Below are 20237 nucleotides of genomic sequence, written 5' to 3' on the forward strand. Positions count from 1 at the left end.
ATAGAAAGATTAAGCAGGAGCCTTTCACTTACCGGGAAAATAAATAATTTGGGGAAATTCTGAATGGTTTTCCATTCCCTCTTCAGATACTTTATGTGTCCAATGAACACAATCTGCTTAAGTTCCTCATAAGTGAAGTTGCTGGTTCGTAGAGGCATTACAAAATCTTGCAGTCCAATCAGCGTTGAACTGGCACCTCCAAAGATGTTGACTACAATGTGATCATGGAAATCCATGTGCACTGCTGCTCTGTGAGTCTGAAAGATAAATAAAATCCTAATGGGACACAGTCACCACTACCATTTTGAAGTGCAATTTGTCAAACTGTTGTAAGGAAAGAGGACTCCATTTTAGATTCAGCAGCAAAAAAAATCAACATTAGTAAACGAAGTCTCCATGGAAAGTAAAGGGATCAAAGAATAAAGTGAGCTGTGTAGGTAGTTAAAGGGACAGTAAACTTTGAGATGTTTAAATAAAATGTTTAGTCATGCATAATGAAACAACTTTTCAATATATTTCATTATTTTTTTTTGCCCCATTGTCATGTAAGTTAAGGGATACTAAACCCAATTTTTTTTCTTTAATGATTCAGATAGAGCATGTGATTTTAAGGAACTTTCTAATTTACTCCTGATATTTTCTTTGTTCTCTTGCTATCTTTATTTGAAAAGCAAGAATGTAAGCTTAGGAGCGGGCTCATTGTTGGTTCAGCGCCTAGGTTGCGCTTGCTGATTGGTGACAAAATGTAGCCACCAATCAGCAAGCGCTATCCAAGGTCTTGAACCAAAAATGGGCCGGCTCCTTAGCTTAGATTCCTGCTTTTTTTCAAATAAAGATAGCAAGATAATGAAGAAAAAATTATAATAGGAGTAAATTAGAAACTTGCTTAAAATTGCATACTCTATCATGAAAGAAATAAAAAATGGGTTTAGTATCCCTTTAGCTCGGAAAATTGAGACATTTCTTATCTTCAGAACATGAAATACACTTGACTTCTCAAGGCTTAATCTACTTTGCATATATGTCCGTATTTGGCTTTATTAGATAAAAACTGTACAACAATTAATTGTATACTAAGTTTATGACAGTGGCTAGCCTTGTTGTCTGTGAGACAAACAGTGAGTGTAAAATAATTCCAGTAAAAAGGATGTTAATTTGTTTTAAAACCATTAACACTTGTCTGATATATTATTCTAGAGCAATACAGCAGAAATGTCTTGTAATTACAAGGGGTTTACTGTCCCTTTAAAGAGATTAAATAAACCTTTTAATTGTAGACTGTTCTCTCAGACAGATAGGGCCTGATGATCTAAAGCTCGCTGCTCTGGTAAGAGGATCTAAGACATCTCTTCAGTGCTACGAGATCCCTTAAACAATTTTATAAAGGCAAATGTTACCTTGACAGCTGTTTATCTCACTATGCTGGGTTCTGGATATGAATGAAAGACACCTACATTTCATCAAGGTTTAAGAGATATTTATTTAGGATGTAATTAAAGGAAGAGTGAAAGGTGCAAGAAAATAAAACAACATAGTTTATGCTTACCTGATTCATTTATTTATTTCATGATGGTGAGAGTCCAAAAGCCATTACATATGGGATTACACTTCAGTCCACGAGGAGAAGGCAAAGACACTCCTATGATCCAGAGCTTTAATCCCTCCCGTTTTCCGATAATCTGTCAGTCATACATATGGCCAAGCAGATGGCGTGAAACAGAGAGGCATTAAAGATACAGCAGGGCAAGTGAAGGGCAAACTGGTACTGCCACCAACTGAACAAACAGAAAGAGTGGGTCTTGTGGACTATCACCATCATGAAATAAATTAATTTATTAGGTAAGTATACATTTTTTTTTTCTTTCATAAAATGGTGAGAGTCCACCAAGCCATAATATTTGGAATCCTACACCCAAGCAGTGAAGTCCAGATGAACACAATTAAATAGGGCAGGATAACAGTAAGGCAGGTATGTTACTGAACAGGCAAAGTGGCCCACAGAACTTTCCAGCCAAATGCAGCCTCTGAAGAGGAAAACATGCCAAAGTGTTATAATTTGGTAAAAGTATGTTAAGAAGACCAAGTAGACAGTTTGCAAATTTCCTCAATGGAAGCTTCATTCCTAAAGGCCTACAATATGGCAACTGCTCTAGAGGAATAAGCAGTAATGCTCTAGGTTGAGTCTTCCCTACCACTAATTACGCCTATGAATCAAGGCCTTAAGCCAAGCGGCTAAGATAACTGACCTAAAGAGAAGTTTCTAAAATTATTTTTTAGTTTCATGGTAAAATGTTAAGGCTTTTACAACATCTAGGTTGTGAAGAAGTCATTCCTTAGAATTCTTGGAAGCTGGACATATTGATGTAACAAATAATTAATGTTTTCTGAAGATACTACCTTAGGAAGAAAAGAGTAGTTGGTGAAAATACAGGCAAGGAGGATCACAGAATGCAGTGGTAAGCTCAAACATCCTCCTGGCTGAGGAAAGGGCCAAGACAACACCTGAATGTAAAGACAATGCAAAGGCTCAAAGAAGGAGCCTGGATGACTCTTAAAAACAAGTTAAGATTTCATGGGGGGGGGGGGTTGTTTAATAACTGGTCTGATTCTGATTAAGACTTGAACAAAGGTCTGAATGACAGGCAGCTTAGTGATCTATTTGTTATACGAGACAGACAGAGCCAACATCTGACTCTTAAGAGAACTGGCTGATAAGCCTTTTCCCAGATCGCCCTGTAAGAAGTGTAGCACTCTTGGAATTAAAAAAGAACAGAACCTCACACCGTCACACCAGAAAAGAAAGGTTTGCCAAATTATGTGATATATGCACCTGGTCACAAATTTCCATGACTGAATCAGGGTATCAATAATTTGATCAGATAACTTTTTTAGGATAAGATTAGGTGATGAAAAGACATAAGTCAAACTTAGCACATTAAGATCCTTATGATAGAAGAGGCCTTGCTATAGAAGATCCTTTCTGAGGGATAGCTGCCAAGCTGGGCAAGAGAACAGTTAAATCATATCCACATACCAAGTCCTGTAAGGCCACACCAGTGCAATCAGAATTAGTGATGCCAGCTCTTGCTTGATCCCAGGTCTGTAGTGCCCCAATGCATCATGATCTGATTGAACACCTCCTGGTTCAAAGGTCATTCCCTCGGGTGAACATACTGGTGGCTGAAAAAGTCTGCTTATCAATTGCTCACTCCTGGGATTTGGATAGCAGAAATTATGCAATGATTGCATTCTGCCCAAGTTAGAATGAGGACTTTTTCCTTCATTGCCAAGTAACTTCGTGTTCTACAATGATTATTTATGAAAGCCACTGCTGTGACATTGTTTGATTGGAACCTGAGAAAGAATTTCAGCCTTAAATTGAGCCAATTCTGGAAGGGTCCTGAAGATTATACAGAATTTTAAAATGTTGATTGGTAACTTCACTTCTCAAGGAGACCACACTTGAAATCCACTAGGATTCTTGTGAGAAAGAAAAGGAAAAATGTATCTGAAGCTGCTTCCATGAGGCCTACAAGTTCCATGCATTATGCAACGGAAGATAGGAAATTGAGTTGTAGAAGGGCACATGCTACAGCAATTACTTGTGCTTGCACCATAGTTAATATTGCTCTAAGAACTTTCGTAAAGAGTCTGAGCCTGGGTGCTAAACCAAAGGGAAGTGATAGTGCCTGATTAGGAAGGCAAATTTCAGGAATTTGACATGATCGCTATAAATAGGAATATGCAAATAGGCATTTACGCAAATCATCTCCATTTTGAAAACATGAACTTTCAGAAACGTATTTAGGGTTTTAAGATCCAATATAGGGCAAAAGGGACCTTCCTTCTTTTGAAATCTTAGCAGAATGAAGTAGAAACCCTGATTCTGTTCGATACCAGGAATGGGAGCTATTACTCCCATTGCTTACAGGTCTTTTACACACGCAAAGAAAGCTTTGGTTTTTAAGGGATCTCGAGGTACATGAGACATGGGGAATCTTACTCAAGGAGCTCATATTTTAAAGCCTATTCGATATGCTTGTAAAATTATGTTTAACACCCAAGAATCTTAAACTGACTTTTGCCAGGCCTTCTGAAAAAGGTTCAATCTGCCCCCTACCAGAATGTTGTGTGGCATGGGAGCAGGATTTTTGGATTATTTGGACTTCCAAGGGGTCTTGGAGAAGTTTGTCCTCTGAAGTCTTTTGATTGTTAGACTGAAAGAAGCAAAAACATCTAGCGGACCTAAACCTGCCTTTAGCCCTTTTGGGCTAGATTACAAATGACATGCTAAATATTACGCACAAGCAATACTGGGTTTTGTGCACCTCAGGAATAGCGCAAGTATTACAAGTTGAAAGTAAATGTGAGAGCGCAATCACATTTTATGTTCGTCATTTTAGCACAACTAAAACCCATGCGTAAAGGATAATGCATTAAAAAAAAACATTGCACTAAACACAACATAAATACACTCACAATTAAAGTTACACTCATATAAACACTATCTAATAAACATTAGTCATTAAAATATTTTTTTTTAAAAGTTATAAGGGTTAAAACTTATTTGGTATATGACAAGGTGTTTCACTGAAAAGAACTATATTGAATATATATATATATATATATATATATACATGTCTTAATATGTGTATGTCTTTATTATGTATATATATATATATATATATATATACTATTAGATGTGTGTACAGATGTGTTTTACTCTATATTTCCTTTACACATTTCACATTCCAATGTTCATCATTTACAGGATAATGTTATTTTTATTGTAAGTACATATTTCTCTATATATGTATATACCTGTAACTGTATATCTATATATATATATACAGTATATAAAATAAAAAAATACATTATTTTCTAGGTGAAGAACATAGAAATGTAAAATATGCTTAACACACATTGAGGTTCGCTATAGGTCTAATGCGATATTGGGTTAGCACACACAAAATAAAACTAATCTTGCATTGCATTACTGAAATATTAAATATAAAATATTAAAAAAATATAATAATATTAATTAAAAATTATTATAGATACTGTAAAAAAATGCTAAATAATCCATAGAATATTTATATATTTTATACAGTAGGAATAGATATACAGGTATAGGTATATACAGATATATATATATAGAAATATGTATTTACTAGACATGTGCAGGGGGAAATATATTGTTTCGGACAAAATTTTTGTTATGAATATTTGAGGAAATATCGAATTTCTGTTTCACATTTACATTAATTTTTGTTAAAAGGAATGTAAATGTTTTGAACTTTTCACCTGTAGCTACATACTTACCCCAACACGCTCTGGAGAGTGCGCTAACCCAATCCTCCTCTTGCCAGAGTCCTGGTCATGCTAACAGAAGGCTTAGCACTTTGGCTCCCAGGATCTGCACTTAAGTTAGTGCAGGTCCTTGGTGCAGAGCGCGCTAAGCCTCTCTCCGGAGCACGTTCAGGTAAGTATTAAGCATTAAAAATCAATTTAACAGAAACAAATACTGACAAATTTTGTCAGTATTTTTTCATTTTCTTTAAATTTTGTTAGTGCACTCGTTCAGATAACAAAACAAAAAATCAGATTTTCGGTACGAATGTACATTCGTCCTAAAACTAATGCACATGGCTAGTATTTACAATAAAAATGACATCTGGCTAGATTACGAGTTTTGCGTTATGAGGGGTGTGGTGCTAACTTGCACGTTATTGTCACCTCTCACTTACCTACAGCGCTGGTATTACAGGTTTTCCTAAACCAGGCATAATTAGGCAACAAGTGAGCGCAGAGCAAAATTGAGCTCCATACCGCACTCCAATACCAGCACTGCTTAAGTCAGCGGTGAGCTGGTTTTACGTCCTCATGCACGATTTCCCCATAGGCATCAATGGGGAGAGCTGGCTGAAAAAAAGCCTAATTTTAGGTGAGAAGTAGAATCAGCGCTTATTTCTACCAGCCAAGTACAAAAATGGTCTCTCTCACAGAGACCAAAAGAAGTTAGAATATAGGGAGAGATAGTACTGGCGCTAACAGCTAGGTAGTGATTAAATAAATAATGTGAGTAATTCTCAAGGTAAGCAAGAGGGAGTGATTATACCCTAAATGCAAAAGTGACAATAGTCTATTAATAATGGATAATAATCAAGAGCAAATAGCAAATAAGACAAAAGGTCAAAAAATTAATAAAAAACTAGAATGTTTATTGCAAAAAATAATAAGAATATAACAATAAGCCTAAATAAAATTGCACATATGTGTCTGGTGTGTAGTGGAACAATTGAATAACCTAGCTCTAAAGATGAGCTCGAACAAGCAAATAACAATAGGTAAGTATATCAACTATCCTACACATTAATGTCTGGTTAATCCTAAATAAGAACAATATAGCAAAGATATCAATAGTAATCACAAAGTTACACTTAAGTTAAGAATGTTAAAAATACATACAACCAAATAAATACAAATATTGGCAGGCTGGACGTCCAGTAATAAAATACAATAATAAAATAAGGCAAATTAGTTAAAAAGCACAATAGTAAAAAAGCTGAAGTAAAACTAATTAAGCAAGTGGTAGCTGCCAAAAAATGACAGAGTCTATCTATGCAGACAGGTAATAAAGTGCGATTGACCGGTCATAAGTACAAGTGGTAATACGATCAAGTAAGGGCTTAATGCAGATTGTGAACAGTTCACTCTCATATGCTGTTGATCTTGCTCAGATGAGTATTGGATCACACTAGCATATGAGAGGGGTACCTGAGGTGGCCGGCGTTATGTCCGTTGGTGGGGGTGGCTGCCAGGAGCCGTGCACTCTTAGCAATACTCAAGTGCTGTGGGAAATCCCCTTGTTGAATCTTTAGTTTTCTGGGTCTTTGTCACCTATCGCAGGCTGATTTTCTTTACCGCTATCCTCTGTGAAAGCGGTGTGCGGTGCAGGCTGCTTAGGCTATTCCGGTTACCTTGGCTGTAACAGAGTGACGTCTCCGCTTACGTGTATTGAGGTTTGCGTGCGGTCGTCAACAGCTGTGCTCAGGTTTGGGCTGTATCCAAAACAAAAGGAACCGATTCAGGAGCAGGGCTTACCAAACGTCTTTAAATTCACGCTTGAGGTAATAAGGTTCTTTTCTTTTGAAGGTAAAACAGTGGGCCAACTTCAACGCGTTTCCCCCCTTCCTTGGGGCTTTTTCAAGAAGTATTAAATGTTTGTCTTGGGTGCTATTAAATACCCCTCCTCTTTCACATTTACATTAATTTTTGTTAAAAGGAATGTAAATGTTTTGAACTTTTCACCTGTAGCTACATACTTACCCCAACACGCTCTGGAGAGTGCGCTAACCCAATCCTCCTCTTGCCAGAGTCCTGGTCATGCTAACAGAAGGCTTAGCACTTTGGCTCCCAGGATCTGCACTTAAGTTAGTGCAGGTCCTTGGTGCAGAGCGCGCTAAGCCTCTCTCCGGAGCACGTTCAGGTAAGTATTAAGCATTAAAAATCAATTTAACAGAAACAAATACTGACAAATTTTGTCAGTATTTTTTCATTTTCTTTAAATTTTGTTAGTGCACTCGTTCAGATAACAAAACAAAAAATCAGATTTTCGGTACGAATGTACATTCGTCCTAAAACTAATGCACATGGCTAGTATTTACAATAAAAATGACATCTGGCTAGATTACGAGTTTTGCGTTATGAGGGGTGTGGTGCTAACTTGCACGTTATTGTCACCTCTCACTTACCTACAGCGCTGGTATTACAGGTTTTCCTAAACCAGGCATAATTAGGCAACAAGTGAGCGCAGAGCAAAATTGAGCTCCATACCGCACTCCAATACCAGCACTGCTTAAGTCAGCGGTGAGCTGGTTTTACGTCCTCATGCACGATTTCCCCATAGGCATCAATGGGGAGAGCTGGCTGAAAAAAAGCCTAACACCTGCAATAAAGCAGTGTAAAGCTCAGTAACGCAGCCCCATTGATTCCTATGGGGAAACTAAATTTATGTTTACACCTAACACCCTAACATGAACCCCGAGTCTAAACACCCCTAATCTGCCGCCCCCGACATCGCCGACACCTACATTATACTTATTAACCCCTAATCTGCTGCCCCCGACATCGCCGACACCTACATTATATTTATTAACCCCTAATCTGCCACTACGGACATCGCTGACACCTACATTATACTTATTAACCCCATAATCTGCTGCCCCCAACATCGCCAACACCTACATTATATTTATTAACCCCTAATCTGCCGCCCCCAACGTCGCCGCCACTATAATAAACATATTAACCCCTAAACCACCACACTCCTGCATTGCACACACTAGTGAAATATTATTAACCCTTAATCTGCCGCCCCTAATATCGCCGCCACTATACTAAAGTTATTAACCGCTAAACCTAAGTCTAACCATAACCCTAACACCCCTTAACTTAAATATAATTAAAATAAATTTAAATAAAACCTACTATCATTACCTAAATAATTCCTATTTAAAACTAAATACTTACCTATAAAATAAACCCTAAGCTAGCTACAATATAACAAATAGTCACATTGTAGCTAGCTTAGGGTTTATTTTTATTTTACAGGCAAGTTTGTATTTATTTTAACTAGGTAGAATAGTTATTAAAAAGTTATTACCTATTTACTAACTACCTAGCTAAAATAAATACAAATTTACCTGTAAAATAAAACCTAACCTGAGTTACACTAACACCTAACACCACAATTAAATAAATTACTTAAATTAAATAAAAAATAAAAAAAGCCCCCCCAAAATAAAAAAAAAACCCTAGCCTAAACTAAACTACCAATAGCCCTTAAAAGGGCCTTTTGCAGGGCATTGCCCCATATAAATCAGCTCTTTTACCTGTAAAAAAAAATACAAACACCCCCCCAACAGTAAAAGCCACCACCCACACAACCAACCCCCTAAATAAAATAATAACTAAAAAAACCTAAGCTCCCCATTGCCCTGAAAAGGGCATTTGGATGGGCATTGCCCATAAAAGGGCATTTAGCTCTATTGCTGCCCAAACCCCAACCTAAAAATAAAACCCACCCAATAAACCCTTAAAAAAACCTAACACTAACCCCCGAAGATCCACTTACAGTTTTGATGACCGGACATCCACCCTCAACGAAGCCGAGAGAAGTCCTCAACGAAGCAGCAAGAAGTTCTCAGCGAAGCTGGGAGGAGTCTTCATCCTGTTCCAATCAGCCAATAGAATGCAAGCTCAATCCTATTGGCTGATTGCATCAGCCAATAGGAATTTTTCACCTTTAATTGGATGAGTGCTCAGTCCTATTGACTGATTGGAACAGCCAATAGGATGAGAGCTCAATCCTATTGGCTGATAGGATCAGCCAATAGGATGAGAGCTCAATCCTATTGGCTGATTGGAACAGCAAATAGGATTTTAGCAGCTCTAATTCCTATTGGCTGATTGAAATCTTTCAGCCAATAAGAATGCAAGGGACGCCATCTTTGATTGCGTCACTTGCATTGAAGCTTCAGTATACGGCAGCAACCGTATGAATAGGATGCTCCGTGCCAGATGTCTTCAGGATGGACCCGCTCCGCGCCGGCTGGATGAAGATTGAAGAGGCCACCTGGATGAAGACTTCTTGCCTGGATGATGACTTCGCCGGCTGGATAAAGATCGGAGATGGATGTCTGGACTTCAGGAACTGTGAGTACATTTTTTAGGGTTAGTGTTAGGTTTTTTTTATTTTTTTTTACAGGCAGTGAAATAGCTGATTGCCCTTTTAAGGGCAATGCCCATACAAATGCTCGTTTAGGGGCAATAGGTAGCTTAGGTTTTCTTAGACTTTTTTTTTATTTTTGAGGTTGGTTGGATGAAGACTTGTCGCCACCTGGATGAAGATGGATGTCCAGACTTCAGGAACTGTGAGTACATTTTTTAGGGTTAGTGTTATGTTGGTTTTTTTAAAAATTTTTGGGGTGTTTTTTTTTAGATTAGGTTTTTTTTATTTTGTACGGGCAACAAAATAGCTGATTGCCCTTTTAAGGGCAATGCCCATACAAATGCCAGTTTAGGGGCAGGAGGTATCTTAGGTTTTTTTAGACTTTTTATTTTTTATTTTGGGGGGTTGGTTGGGTGGAGGGTTTTACTGTTAGGGGGTACTTTGTATTTTTTTATGTAAAAGAGCTGATTGTTTCAGGGCAATGCCCTACAAAAGGCCCTATTAAGGGCTTTTGGTAGTTTATTGTTAGATTAGGGGGTGTTTTTATTTTGGGGTGGCTTTTTTGTTTTTATATATTATATTATTATATTTTAGATTAGATTAGGTTTAATTTTTATTATTTTGGATAATTTCATTTATTATTTTTTTGTAATCTTAGATTTTTTTTATTTTTTGTAATTTTAGTGTGGTTTTTTTTGTAATATTAGGATTTTTTAAAAATTTCTAGTGTTAGGATTTTTTAATTTTGTAACAGGTTTTTTATTTTTCGTTTATTTTAGTTTTTAAAATGGTTATATAAGGGTTTATTTATAGATTAAGCTTAGGCTTTTTTTAATTTCACAGGTAAGTTTATTTTTTATTTAAAGGTAGTTATATTGTAATTTTTTTTTTTTTTATTGAGGTTTAACAAAGGCATACAAGTAAGAAATCACAGTAAGTTTCAGATACATTCCAATATCAAATGTTTGTGTAAAATCCAAGAACCAAACACTTTGAAACAATGCAGTCATATAATGGTAATGTAGTTTTGCCTAATTAAGTATAAACCTTCCTAAATACTCAGGAGGCCACTTTTGGACCTCGTGTAACTATAGAAGTAAACTTGGAATGAAGGTTATCCTGTGACAAAAAGAGGCCACTTTTGGGCCTCAAAACAAACCTCTTCATATTTTTTTTTTTGCACTGTAAAATTCAAAATAAGAGTAAAATTATATATATCAGGTTCATATTAAAGATATATAACAGGAGTTTTGCCTGCCAAGTAACTAAAGTAGGACATTTTAGTGGTGTCGTATTAGGTGGAGCTGCACTATGACCCTGGAACTGTGGCTATGTGGAGCTTAAGGTCCAATGAATATGGAAATCATATTTAACCCGTAAAAGATTAAAGCTAGTAAAAGAGGGGGGATTTCCAGAGCTGAACTAAGTGTACGTAGCACAGACATGAGGAAAAGAGACCCAACTACCACAACTAGAGAAGGGTATATTCAGTCTCTTGTTTCAATACCAATAGGTATACTGCAATCGAGTATTGATGATAGGCTAAGCTAGTAGCATGGAGCATATCTGACCCACTTTGAGGGGGAAAAATATATAGGTGTATGTCCCCTAATGTAGTGCTATCTAGGGGTAAGGGCAATATCAGATGCTACAGTGGAGTAACTTACAAGCCCTAAAACCTTGGGAAAATTTATAGCACGAGTAGGTACCAATATGGGGGGATAATCGTCACGCCATCCCGGCCGCGGATGGCAAGACCTCCTCCCAACATTGTGATCTGAACCACAAAGGATAATAGTAGGGTATAATAGCATTGAAATATAGTGGAATATACAAATGAGGAGATGGGTCAGAGAGCTACCCTTATGTGCATACATAGTATAATGAGACAAACTTAGGACATTAGTTAGAGCAGTATAACTAAATGATCAGTGGTAAATAGGAAGCAGGTCATGAGGGGTCACTAAATATGAGCTAGATAATTTGTTGAAAGTACTTTAGCTCTAAGGTGTTAATTTCAGAATCTGGTGGGATATTAATCTCATGGAAAAATATTTAAGCTTGGACATGATTCCCAGGGGTTTGAGGATCGTCAAATTTCCCACTTTTATGGTCACTGACAAGGTCTTCATAGAAAGATGGAACTCTATATTAACAGATTGCTCAATCAGGCTTATGAATATGCTTATAACATATAAGAAGGAGCAATTGGATTATATACGAGGTGAAATTACCACACTTCAGGAAGATCTAAATCAGTTCTTGACACATAAAGATTATAACAAGTTTGATGATATTCTCCAGGGGACTGTCACTTCTGTTAAAGAGAACATTGATGCTCTAAAATTTAAAAAATTCGATAGAGATCTGTTGGACTATAAGAATAATTTGGCGTATCTTTGGTCTAGCTATAAGAAAAAGTGTAGGAGATTTAATAATAAGAAAAACCAAAAATCACGTGCTAAACAGGTTTCTTTTTCAGATACAGATGCATCCTCAACAGAAGATGATACTTCAAAATCTACCTTATTCCCTGAGGCACGAGACCAACAACAAAGCAGATACGATGATCCAGGTAATGGCAACATTGTCATTGATAATACAAATAAACAGGAGATCCCACAAACACATATTGTAGACACCTCAGACAGATCTGGTCAGGAGCTCATTAGTACCACCAGACCTACTTTTGATTTAGTTCTAGATGATAGAGAAGGGACTGATATTTCAACAGGATTAGATCATTCAAGCCAAGTTGCCTCCATACAATCCACTACACAGGTTTTTCCCAAAGAACAGAGAACAAAAGGCATAGGTTTAGAAAAAGAAAGAGAAGGGGCAAGCGTATCAACGCAGAAAGACAGAAAATACCCAGTGAGAGTGAATTATCAGAAAAACAAATACAAAGTCACACAGTAATTAATGTCTCTTCATATGAGTTGACAGATCAACAAAAACAAGTTCTCCAGCTAGGTTTAGGCTTTGTACCTGCTGAAGACTTTAATCTTTTTGATACAATTATAGATGTCAACAGATTCATACGCAAACTGACATTAAAAAAGTTTTTCGCACAGCAAAACTTGTTGCCCTCTAATATCTCACATTATGTATCTAACTCAGGTCTTTTGGAAATTTCTCCAATAGATGTGTCATTCGATGAAGTGCACGATTACATGTCCCTTTTGGAATTGGAATTGGAGTCCAGCAGAGTGAATTTGGGAGTTATAAGTACACATGCAGGTTTCAGGCCACCTTCTGTCTTCTATCCCACTAAACATAGGGGTAATGTTTTGGAGTTTTTCCATAAGAAGATAGAAGCGGATCTGAACAACCTACATGATAGTTTGAATACCTCTTCGAGGTTTCAGAATTTATCCTTATCACAAAAGAAAGCTCTCAAGTCCCTACAGGTAAATTCCAACATTGTTATTAAACAAGCGAACAAGGGTGGAAATGTGGTAGTGCTTAACAGAGGTGATTACATTGAGGAGGCTTATCGCCAGCTAAATGATACTAATGTTTACATGAAATTGGGAAAAAATCCTACCTTTGATTACCAGAGACTTGTGTATAACATATTGGATGATGGGAGAGAAGCGGGATTTTTTGATAGTGACACACAAGATTATCTTTATGTAAAAGATCCTATTGTCCCGATTTTTCACCACCTTCCAAAAGTGCACAAGTCTCTGGAATCTATTAAGGGTAGGCCCATTGTTTCGGGCATTGGCTCTCTTTTGGAGAGATTATCAGCCTGGATCGACAGTATCCTTCAGCCCTTAGTTCAACTTATCCCAAGCTTTTTAAAAGATACCAAACATCTCTTGAATCTTCTGGATAAGGAAGTCTGGTCTCAGGATTACACATGGCTAACTGTGGATGTAGTGGGGCTGTATTCAGCCATTCCACACAGTCTAGGTTTACAATCCGTACGATTTTTCCTAGACAGATTTAGCAATTATTCAACAGATTTCAAGAATTATGTAATGGATGTGATAGAGTTTTTACTCAATCACAATTATTTTCTGTTTGAAAATGAGTTTTTCCTCCAGAAACGTGGAACAGCTATGGGGGCGAAATTCGTCCCCTCCTATGCCAACCTGTTTATGGGTTGGTGGGAGCTGTTCCACGTTTATGGACAGGAAAACTCTTTTCATCAATGTATCAGATTTTATAGGTGTTACATTGACGACCTGCTCTTTATCTGGGAAGATACATCACAGGAAGCAGATGAGTTTGTTGCATCCTTCAATGTTAACAGATGCGGTTTAAGTTTCACATATACATGTGACTGTACCAAGATTCCCTATCTTGATCTAACATTGATAGGTGATGTTTGTAACAATACCATCTGTACTGAACTGTATTCCAAACCCATTAAGTCCAATGCTTTGCTGCATGCAAAGAGGTTTGCATCCCAAAAGCACTGGATTTGGAATGATAAAGGGTGAAATGATCAGGTTTAAAACGTAACTGCTCTAATAATGAAACTTTTCTGTCAGAAAGTATCACGTTAACACGGAAATTTCTTGAACGTGGGTATACAATGCCAGTGATAGATAAAGCTCTAACACAGGTACAAGCTTTGGATAGGTCTTGTCTACTAAAGGACAGATTCAAATCTAGGCCAAATAGTCAAGATAAACAAGAAGAAAAGATTATTTTCAGTACTAGGTACAGTAGACAATATGACCAGATAATCAAGATTATTAAACAGAACCTGCCCATGCTTATGGGAGACGCTTCTTTAAACCCTATTATTAAAAAGGGTTTTCGCTTCGTCTCAAGACGCAACCAAACTTTGGGAAATTGTTTGTCACCTAGCATGATCCGTACTCAGACCAAGCAAGGTAACTGGCTGGCGACCAATGGTCACTTCAGATGTGGAAAAACCAACTGTAAAGCTTGTGGTCATGCTGAGGTCTCTAAACAATTCCAATCTTGCGTCACCCAAAGAATTTACAATTTGGAACATTTTTCAAACTGTAGGAACAAATATGTTGTTTATTTAGTCAGATGTCACTCATGTAATCTTCAGTATGTGGGTATGACTACAAGGGAAGCTCGTGAAAGGATCAGAGAACATCTTAATGATATCTCTAATATCTCTCCTTGTTCAGCACTGGCAGAGCACTTTATAGTCAAACATGACTGCAAAGTGAACACATTCAAGTGGCTTGTGATAGAACAAATTCGTCGCCCCCCAAAGGGGGGGAAATCTGGATGAGATCCTCTCTAAGAGAGAAGCTTTTTGGATTTTTGTTCTGGCGAACAAGAGTACCATTAGGCTTCAATATTGATTCAGACATCATAAATGTCTGGAAATAGGAACTTAATCTCACCCTGGTAGAACAGATGCATCATACAATTTTAGAGCTGGGCTTATGGAGCCACTCATTAGAGTGGATATCCTGGTAGGAAGAATTAAAGGGTACCCCACGTCATCCCGACCCTCAGTACTGTGCACCTCAGTTTACTCTGGCGCCATGGACACCATAGGAGATAATTCTGTGTCTCTAAATGACTTTCTTTATTATCATTACTTCATCTCTGGGGAAGGTTGTCTATAAGAGTGGGGTTCCCTATAATAGGGTAAGAGGAGTTCAATATTATAGCACATATAATATATGTTTCCAGATCAATTACTGCTGAGAAACACTCGTTATGAGAATCTATGGCTTTTTGCAGTGCTCTCAATGTGGTATAAAACTTAGGATTCAGTGATCAAGTATTGTGATAAAAGAGTTTTGACTTGGAAAGGGGGATGATGGTTCAAGTGACAACTTATACATTTTAAAATGTCTTTAAAGACTTAGTGACATGACATGTCAATAGTCCAGACAACCCTCCCCCTTATCAAGCACTATTTTTCTTCTCTTTTTAGCTCACTATTATAGGTTTACACTTGAGAGCCTGCAATCAACATAACAAAAATTAAATAAAATCAAATAATATTAATTAATAATAACATTTGATAATAAAATTATATAAATTTTACATGTCTGAGCGGTGTTTTAGCAGGTACATCTGTACACATAATAATAATCTTTTAATATCATTGTATTGTTTATTATTATTATCTTTTTGCTATATATAAGTAAACTCCTCTGTATTATTTCCTTTTTTCCTTTTTTCTTTCCCTGCACATAAGCTCTTATTGATGTTAATTCGTCTTTTTACAACTTGCATTTTTTGTAATATGCATTTTTCCAGGGGTTAAAATCTCAAAAGGGTTTTCTCTCAGTGTCAATCAACTGATTGTTCTGCGCATCAATCAACCAATCAGAAATGCCCTTAGGGTATATACATGCTTAGCAGAGTATAATGTACAGGTCACAGATGAAGGCCTGACCACTTAGTCTACATGTAGTTATTTTATGTTCCATTATTATTTTACTTTCTATGTTGCTCACAATAAAGGTGCTTTTGAATTTCACCTTTCGCTTGAGACCTGCTTTCTTTGTATATACTCGTTAATTTCAGAACCCCAAGATGGGCATACATAGAGTATTAACAAACACGTTGCTAAACCAAATCAACCATTGCAGCATCTTCAAAGTAAAAGTAAAACAATTGACATTCACATAACGAGAACTTGCTGTGATAGCTGGGAGACCAGTCACTAAATAAAGAATTAATAGTTAAGGGGTGGCTTTTTACAACCACTATCATAACTAATGCGTTTGATGCCGAACTGAGACAACCCAAAAACATTCTCAATATGTAAAACATACATTTAAAAAGAACATAAACAAGTAGGTAATAATTAGATAGTGTCTTGACCATTGCAATTGGTATTACCTTTTAGCAGTAGCTGTATGCAAAGTGTTCACTGCAAATCGCCCAAGCTTTGTGCCATGGTCTCTGCTGAAAGCCTAACGCGGACCACCCTATTATCTGAACTATTAAGACTATACGTAAGGCATAATAGCATTGAGGTATTATGGGGTATGAATAAAGAGATAGCCCTAAAAGTTACAACTGTGTGGGTAAATGGTACTGAAAAGCTAAATTAGGACATTATTTAGAACAAAGAGTATGATGTGTATATAGGTGGGTGGTGGCAAACATTACGCAGGTCGCAAGGGGTCACTAAATATGAGACAGTTAATGTATCATATATATTGAAGCTCTGAAAGGTTCATTAAAATATCCCAAAATGGTCCTGCCTGAAATACCGGCATATAAATTGCTATAACAAGGGAACCATAACCGCATTCCCACAGCAAATTAATGAACACTTACACAATAAAGTCCTTACTTAAAATATTAGGTCGACCAGTCCTCTAAACAGAATTATTAGGCAAGGGGTGACTTGTCCTTTAAGCCTGGGGCTACTCATCAGCAGCCGCGGTCATGTTCACATATACAAAAATAAAAAGGTCGTCAGTGTCCCAACTCAGGTGCAGCAAGAGTGTGCAGAAACGGGTGTTGAATCGCCATTATTTCTTGCTGTAATAGTTACAAGGAGCAGTCCGATGTGGTCCACCAGGATCCCAGCTCGAGTGTAGCAAGACCACATGGAAGCGGGTAACTGGTAAGTAAGGTGATCGCAGGATTCGCGCCACTCTTAGCTGTATGGATCCTTTGATCTGAACATAGTCTCCTGTTAGGGTCCCTTTCACACGATGTAGCATGTCAGGGTAGAAAGTGATAGTAGCGTGCAACCGGGGCTGATAATGAAACTGTTACTAGACGATGCCTATGTTGCACTGTGATGGATCCCATTAAGGCTAGTATCCTATGCGGGACACACTTCACCGTTCCTTCTTGATTAGGACACCTCCTAGAGTATCTGTAGGTCTGAACTTCATATCATTCTGCGTCGGCTCAATGGCGGCATGACACACGGCACTAGCTCCTTCAAGAGCCGCCGAAGGCATGATGCCTCTCATAGCTTTCCTGTGGGCTCCCGGCCTCTGCTACCTCCCTCCCTCATTGCGGCAGCACTGAACTGGACTCTTGATCATTTAGGTATCCAGCATAGGTAAGGCGGCGAGCGCTGGGGCCCCAAAGCGCCACCACTCTCCCGCTGCACCGGGGTGGGTTCCGGCAAAGTGGGTTTCTTTGAGGGTATAGTCGTGTACCACGAACCAGCTCTTACTAAGTGTCTCCTCAAAGGAAATAAGATAACCGTCCAGTAAACGGCACAGCTCTTCTAAGATAAAGGGTTGCAGTCTCCTTAGTCAATTTATTTTAGAATATATTCAGCAAGTTAGGAGAAAGTTTTTACAGCTTTACTCTGAAAGGTGGGCAGGATCAGTACTCTCAAGGTACTCCTTAACGACAGAGGCCCAAAGGCGCTCCGCCGGGGGGTTAGTTAGGAGGCCTTAACCTCAGAATATCTCCGGTAACTGTAGCTGGCGTTGATCAGAGAAATACTTAGCTCCAATTAAAGGGCTCCTTCAGCTGAAACTCATGTGCTGTGTATAGCAAAGCGATGGTGGATATAAAAGCTGATTGTGGTTAGTTTAATGAAGAGGCCTTCAGCAGCTAACAATTAAGCGACCTGTCATGGCCGCCGCCTGGAAGTTCCCCTCATATTGTAACTTTAATTTAAAATTAGGGGGTGCTAGGTTTAGGGGTTAATAGTTTAATTTAGTGTGTCACAATGTGGGGGCTGGCGGTTTAGGGGTTAATAGGTTAATTTAGTATTTGCGATGTGGGGGGGCGGCGAATTAGGGGTTAATAAGTTTAATAAAGTATTTGCTATGTGGGGTAATGGCGGTTTACGGGTTACTAGTGTAGTTTATGGGTGTTTGGGTACTTTGTAAAAAAAAATTATGAGTTTTGTGAAACATTTTTGTTTTGCAAAATCCATAAGTACTGGTCTTCGATCGCGGAATGGATCGTGGCGGTATAATTTAAAGTTAGCGGGTTGTTAGGTTTAGGGGTTAATAGCTTCATTTAGTTTATGGCGATGTGGGGGGGCTGGCGGTTTAGGGGTTAATAGGTTTAGTTAGTGGTAGTGATGTGGGAGGCCAGAGGTTTAGGGGTTAATATGTTTATTTTGTGGCGGTGGGGTCGGGGAACGGTGGGATAGGGGTTAATAACTTTATTTAGGTTGCGGCAGGGTCCAAGAGCGGCGGGATAGGGTTTAATACATTTATTTAGGTTACGGCGGGGTCCGGGAGCGGCAGGATAGGGGTTAACAAGTTTATTTAGGTTGCAGTGGGGTCTGGGAGCGGCGGGATAGAGGTTAATACATTTATTTAGGTTGCGGCGGGGTCCGGGAGCAGCGGGATAGGGGTTAATAACTTTATTTAGGTTGCGGCGGTGGCCCGGAGCGGCCAGGTTAGGGCTTAAACATTTTAGTATAGTGGTGGCGTTTAGTGACAGGGTATAAAATAAAGTTGGTAAAAAGCAGAATAGTAGCATCATCAATGACTGTTAGTTAACCAACAGTCCCGACGCTCATCGCCCCGTACTTGGTGCGCGTCTTTTTGCTGGCTTTTTTATAAATATTGAGATCATATTCAGGTCCGCGGCTGCAATGTTAGGCGACCGTATTGATGCTGGCGAATGCAGCATAGTTTGAGGCTTTAAAAATATTCCCCATAATGTTAACCCTTACTGTCCCACAAAAGATTAGGTAAGTATGAGATGATCGGAGTGACATAACTGGCACTCCAGTGAGGGCAAATACCAAGCATGGTAAATTTAAAGATACAGTACCTTATTTAAAAAAAAAAAAAAAAAAGATTTTCTAAAGGTGCTCAGAAGTGCCTAAAAGTGTTGTAGAAGTTATTTGGTGCATTTGTCTATGTCCCCAGGCTATGTGAAACATGTGTACATGTCCATACTAGGTACATTGTGCTTACCCTGTCAGTACCTTCGTCAAGTGTACTCACCTCAGCTACAGAAGACTGCATCCATTAAAGGCAGTGCATGTATGGTGCCAAAGGTTTGGGAAAGTGCGGCCACTCTAAGGCCCCCGATGATCAAAAGTGTTATGAGGCTGCAAAATATTACAAAGGATCCACCTCCTGTCGAGCAAGCCTGTCCAAATATTACAAGCTCCCGATATAGTCAGCGATGCTGGCTATAGATAACAACCAGCATCGCCACCCATATTGGTGATGTATAGTAAAGAATACTTTGCAATATAACTCATGCATGAGGATGGGCTAAGCTAGGCCTGAAACGTTGCTGTGATTATTTGACCCATGATGGAATACTAATGATCGGCCAGATTACAAGTTTTGCTTTATGGCTCATAACGCTGCTTTTTCACTACCGCTGCTATTACCAAGTCTTGTAGGTATAGCTGTACCGCACACCTTTTTGGCCGTAATGCAACGTAACTACCGCACCTTTCAAAAAGTCCTTTTTTTCAATGGCACTTCCAGAGTGCCGGTATTACGAGTTTTGCCTGGGAGGCCAAAAAGTGAGCGGTACAGTCTATACCAACAAGATTCGTTCCACCATCTAAAGTCAGTAGTTATGGGTTTTGTGCTACAAAGCTGTAGCATAAAACTCATAACTAAAGTGTTACAAAGTACAC

At 38.3% G+C, this 20237-nt stretch overlaps 1 protein-coding gene across 1 annotated transcript in view; it reads right to left on the reverse strand.

The window, feature by feature from the left end:
* Positions 1-236, reverse strand: part of LOC128664555 (calcium-activated potassium channel subunit alpha-1-like) — a 183028-nt gene extending 182792 nt beyond the window's left edge. The window contains exon 1 of the mRNA XM_053719373.1: positions 33-236. Within this exon, the coding sequence (XP_053575348.1) occupies positions 33-236 (204 nt within the window). The remainder of the gene's footprint in view (positions 1-32) is intronic.
* Between the last annotated feature and the right edge of the window lie 20001 nt (positions 237-20237).

This window comes from Bombina bombina, chromosome 6 (assembly GCF_027579735.1).
Source record: "Bombina bombina isolate aBomBom1 chromosome 6, aBomBom1.pri, whole genome shotgun sequence".
Classification (NCBI taxonomy): domain Eukaryota; kingdom Metazoa; phylum Chordata; class Amphibia; order Anura; family Bombinatoridae; genus Bombina; species Bombina bombina.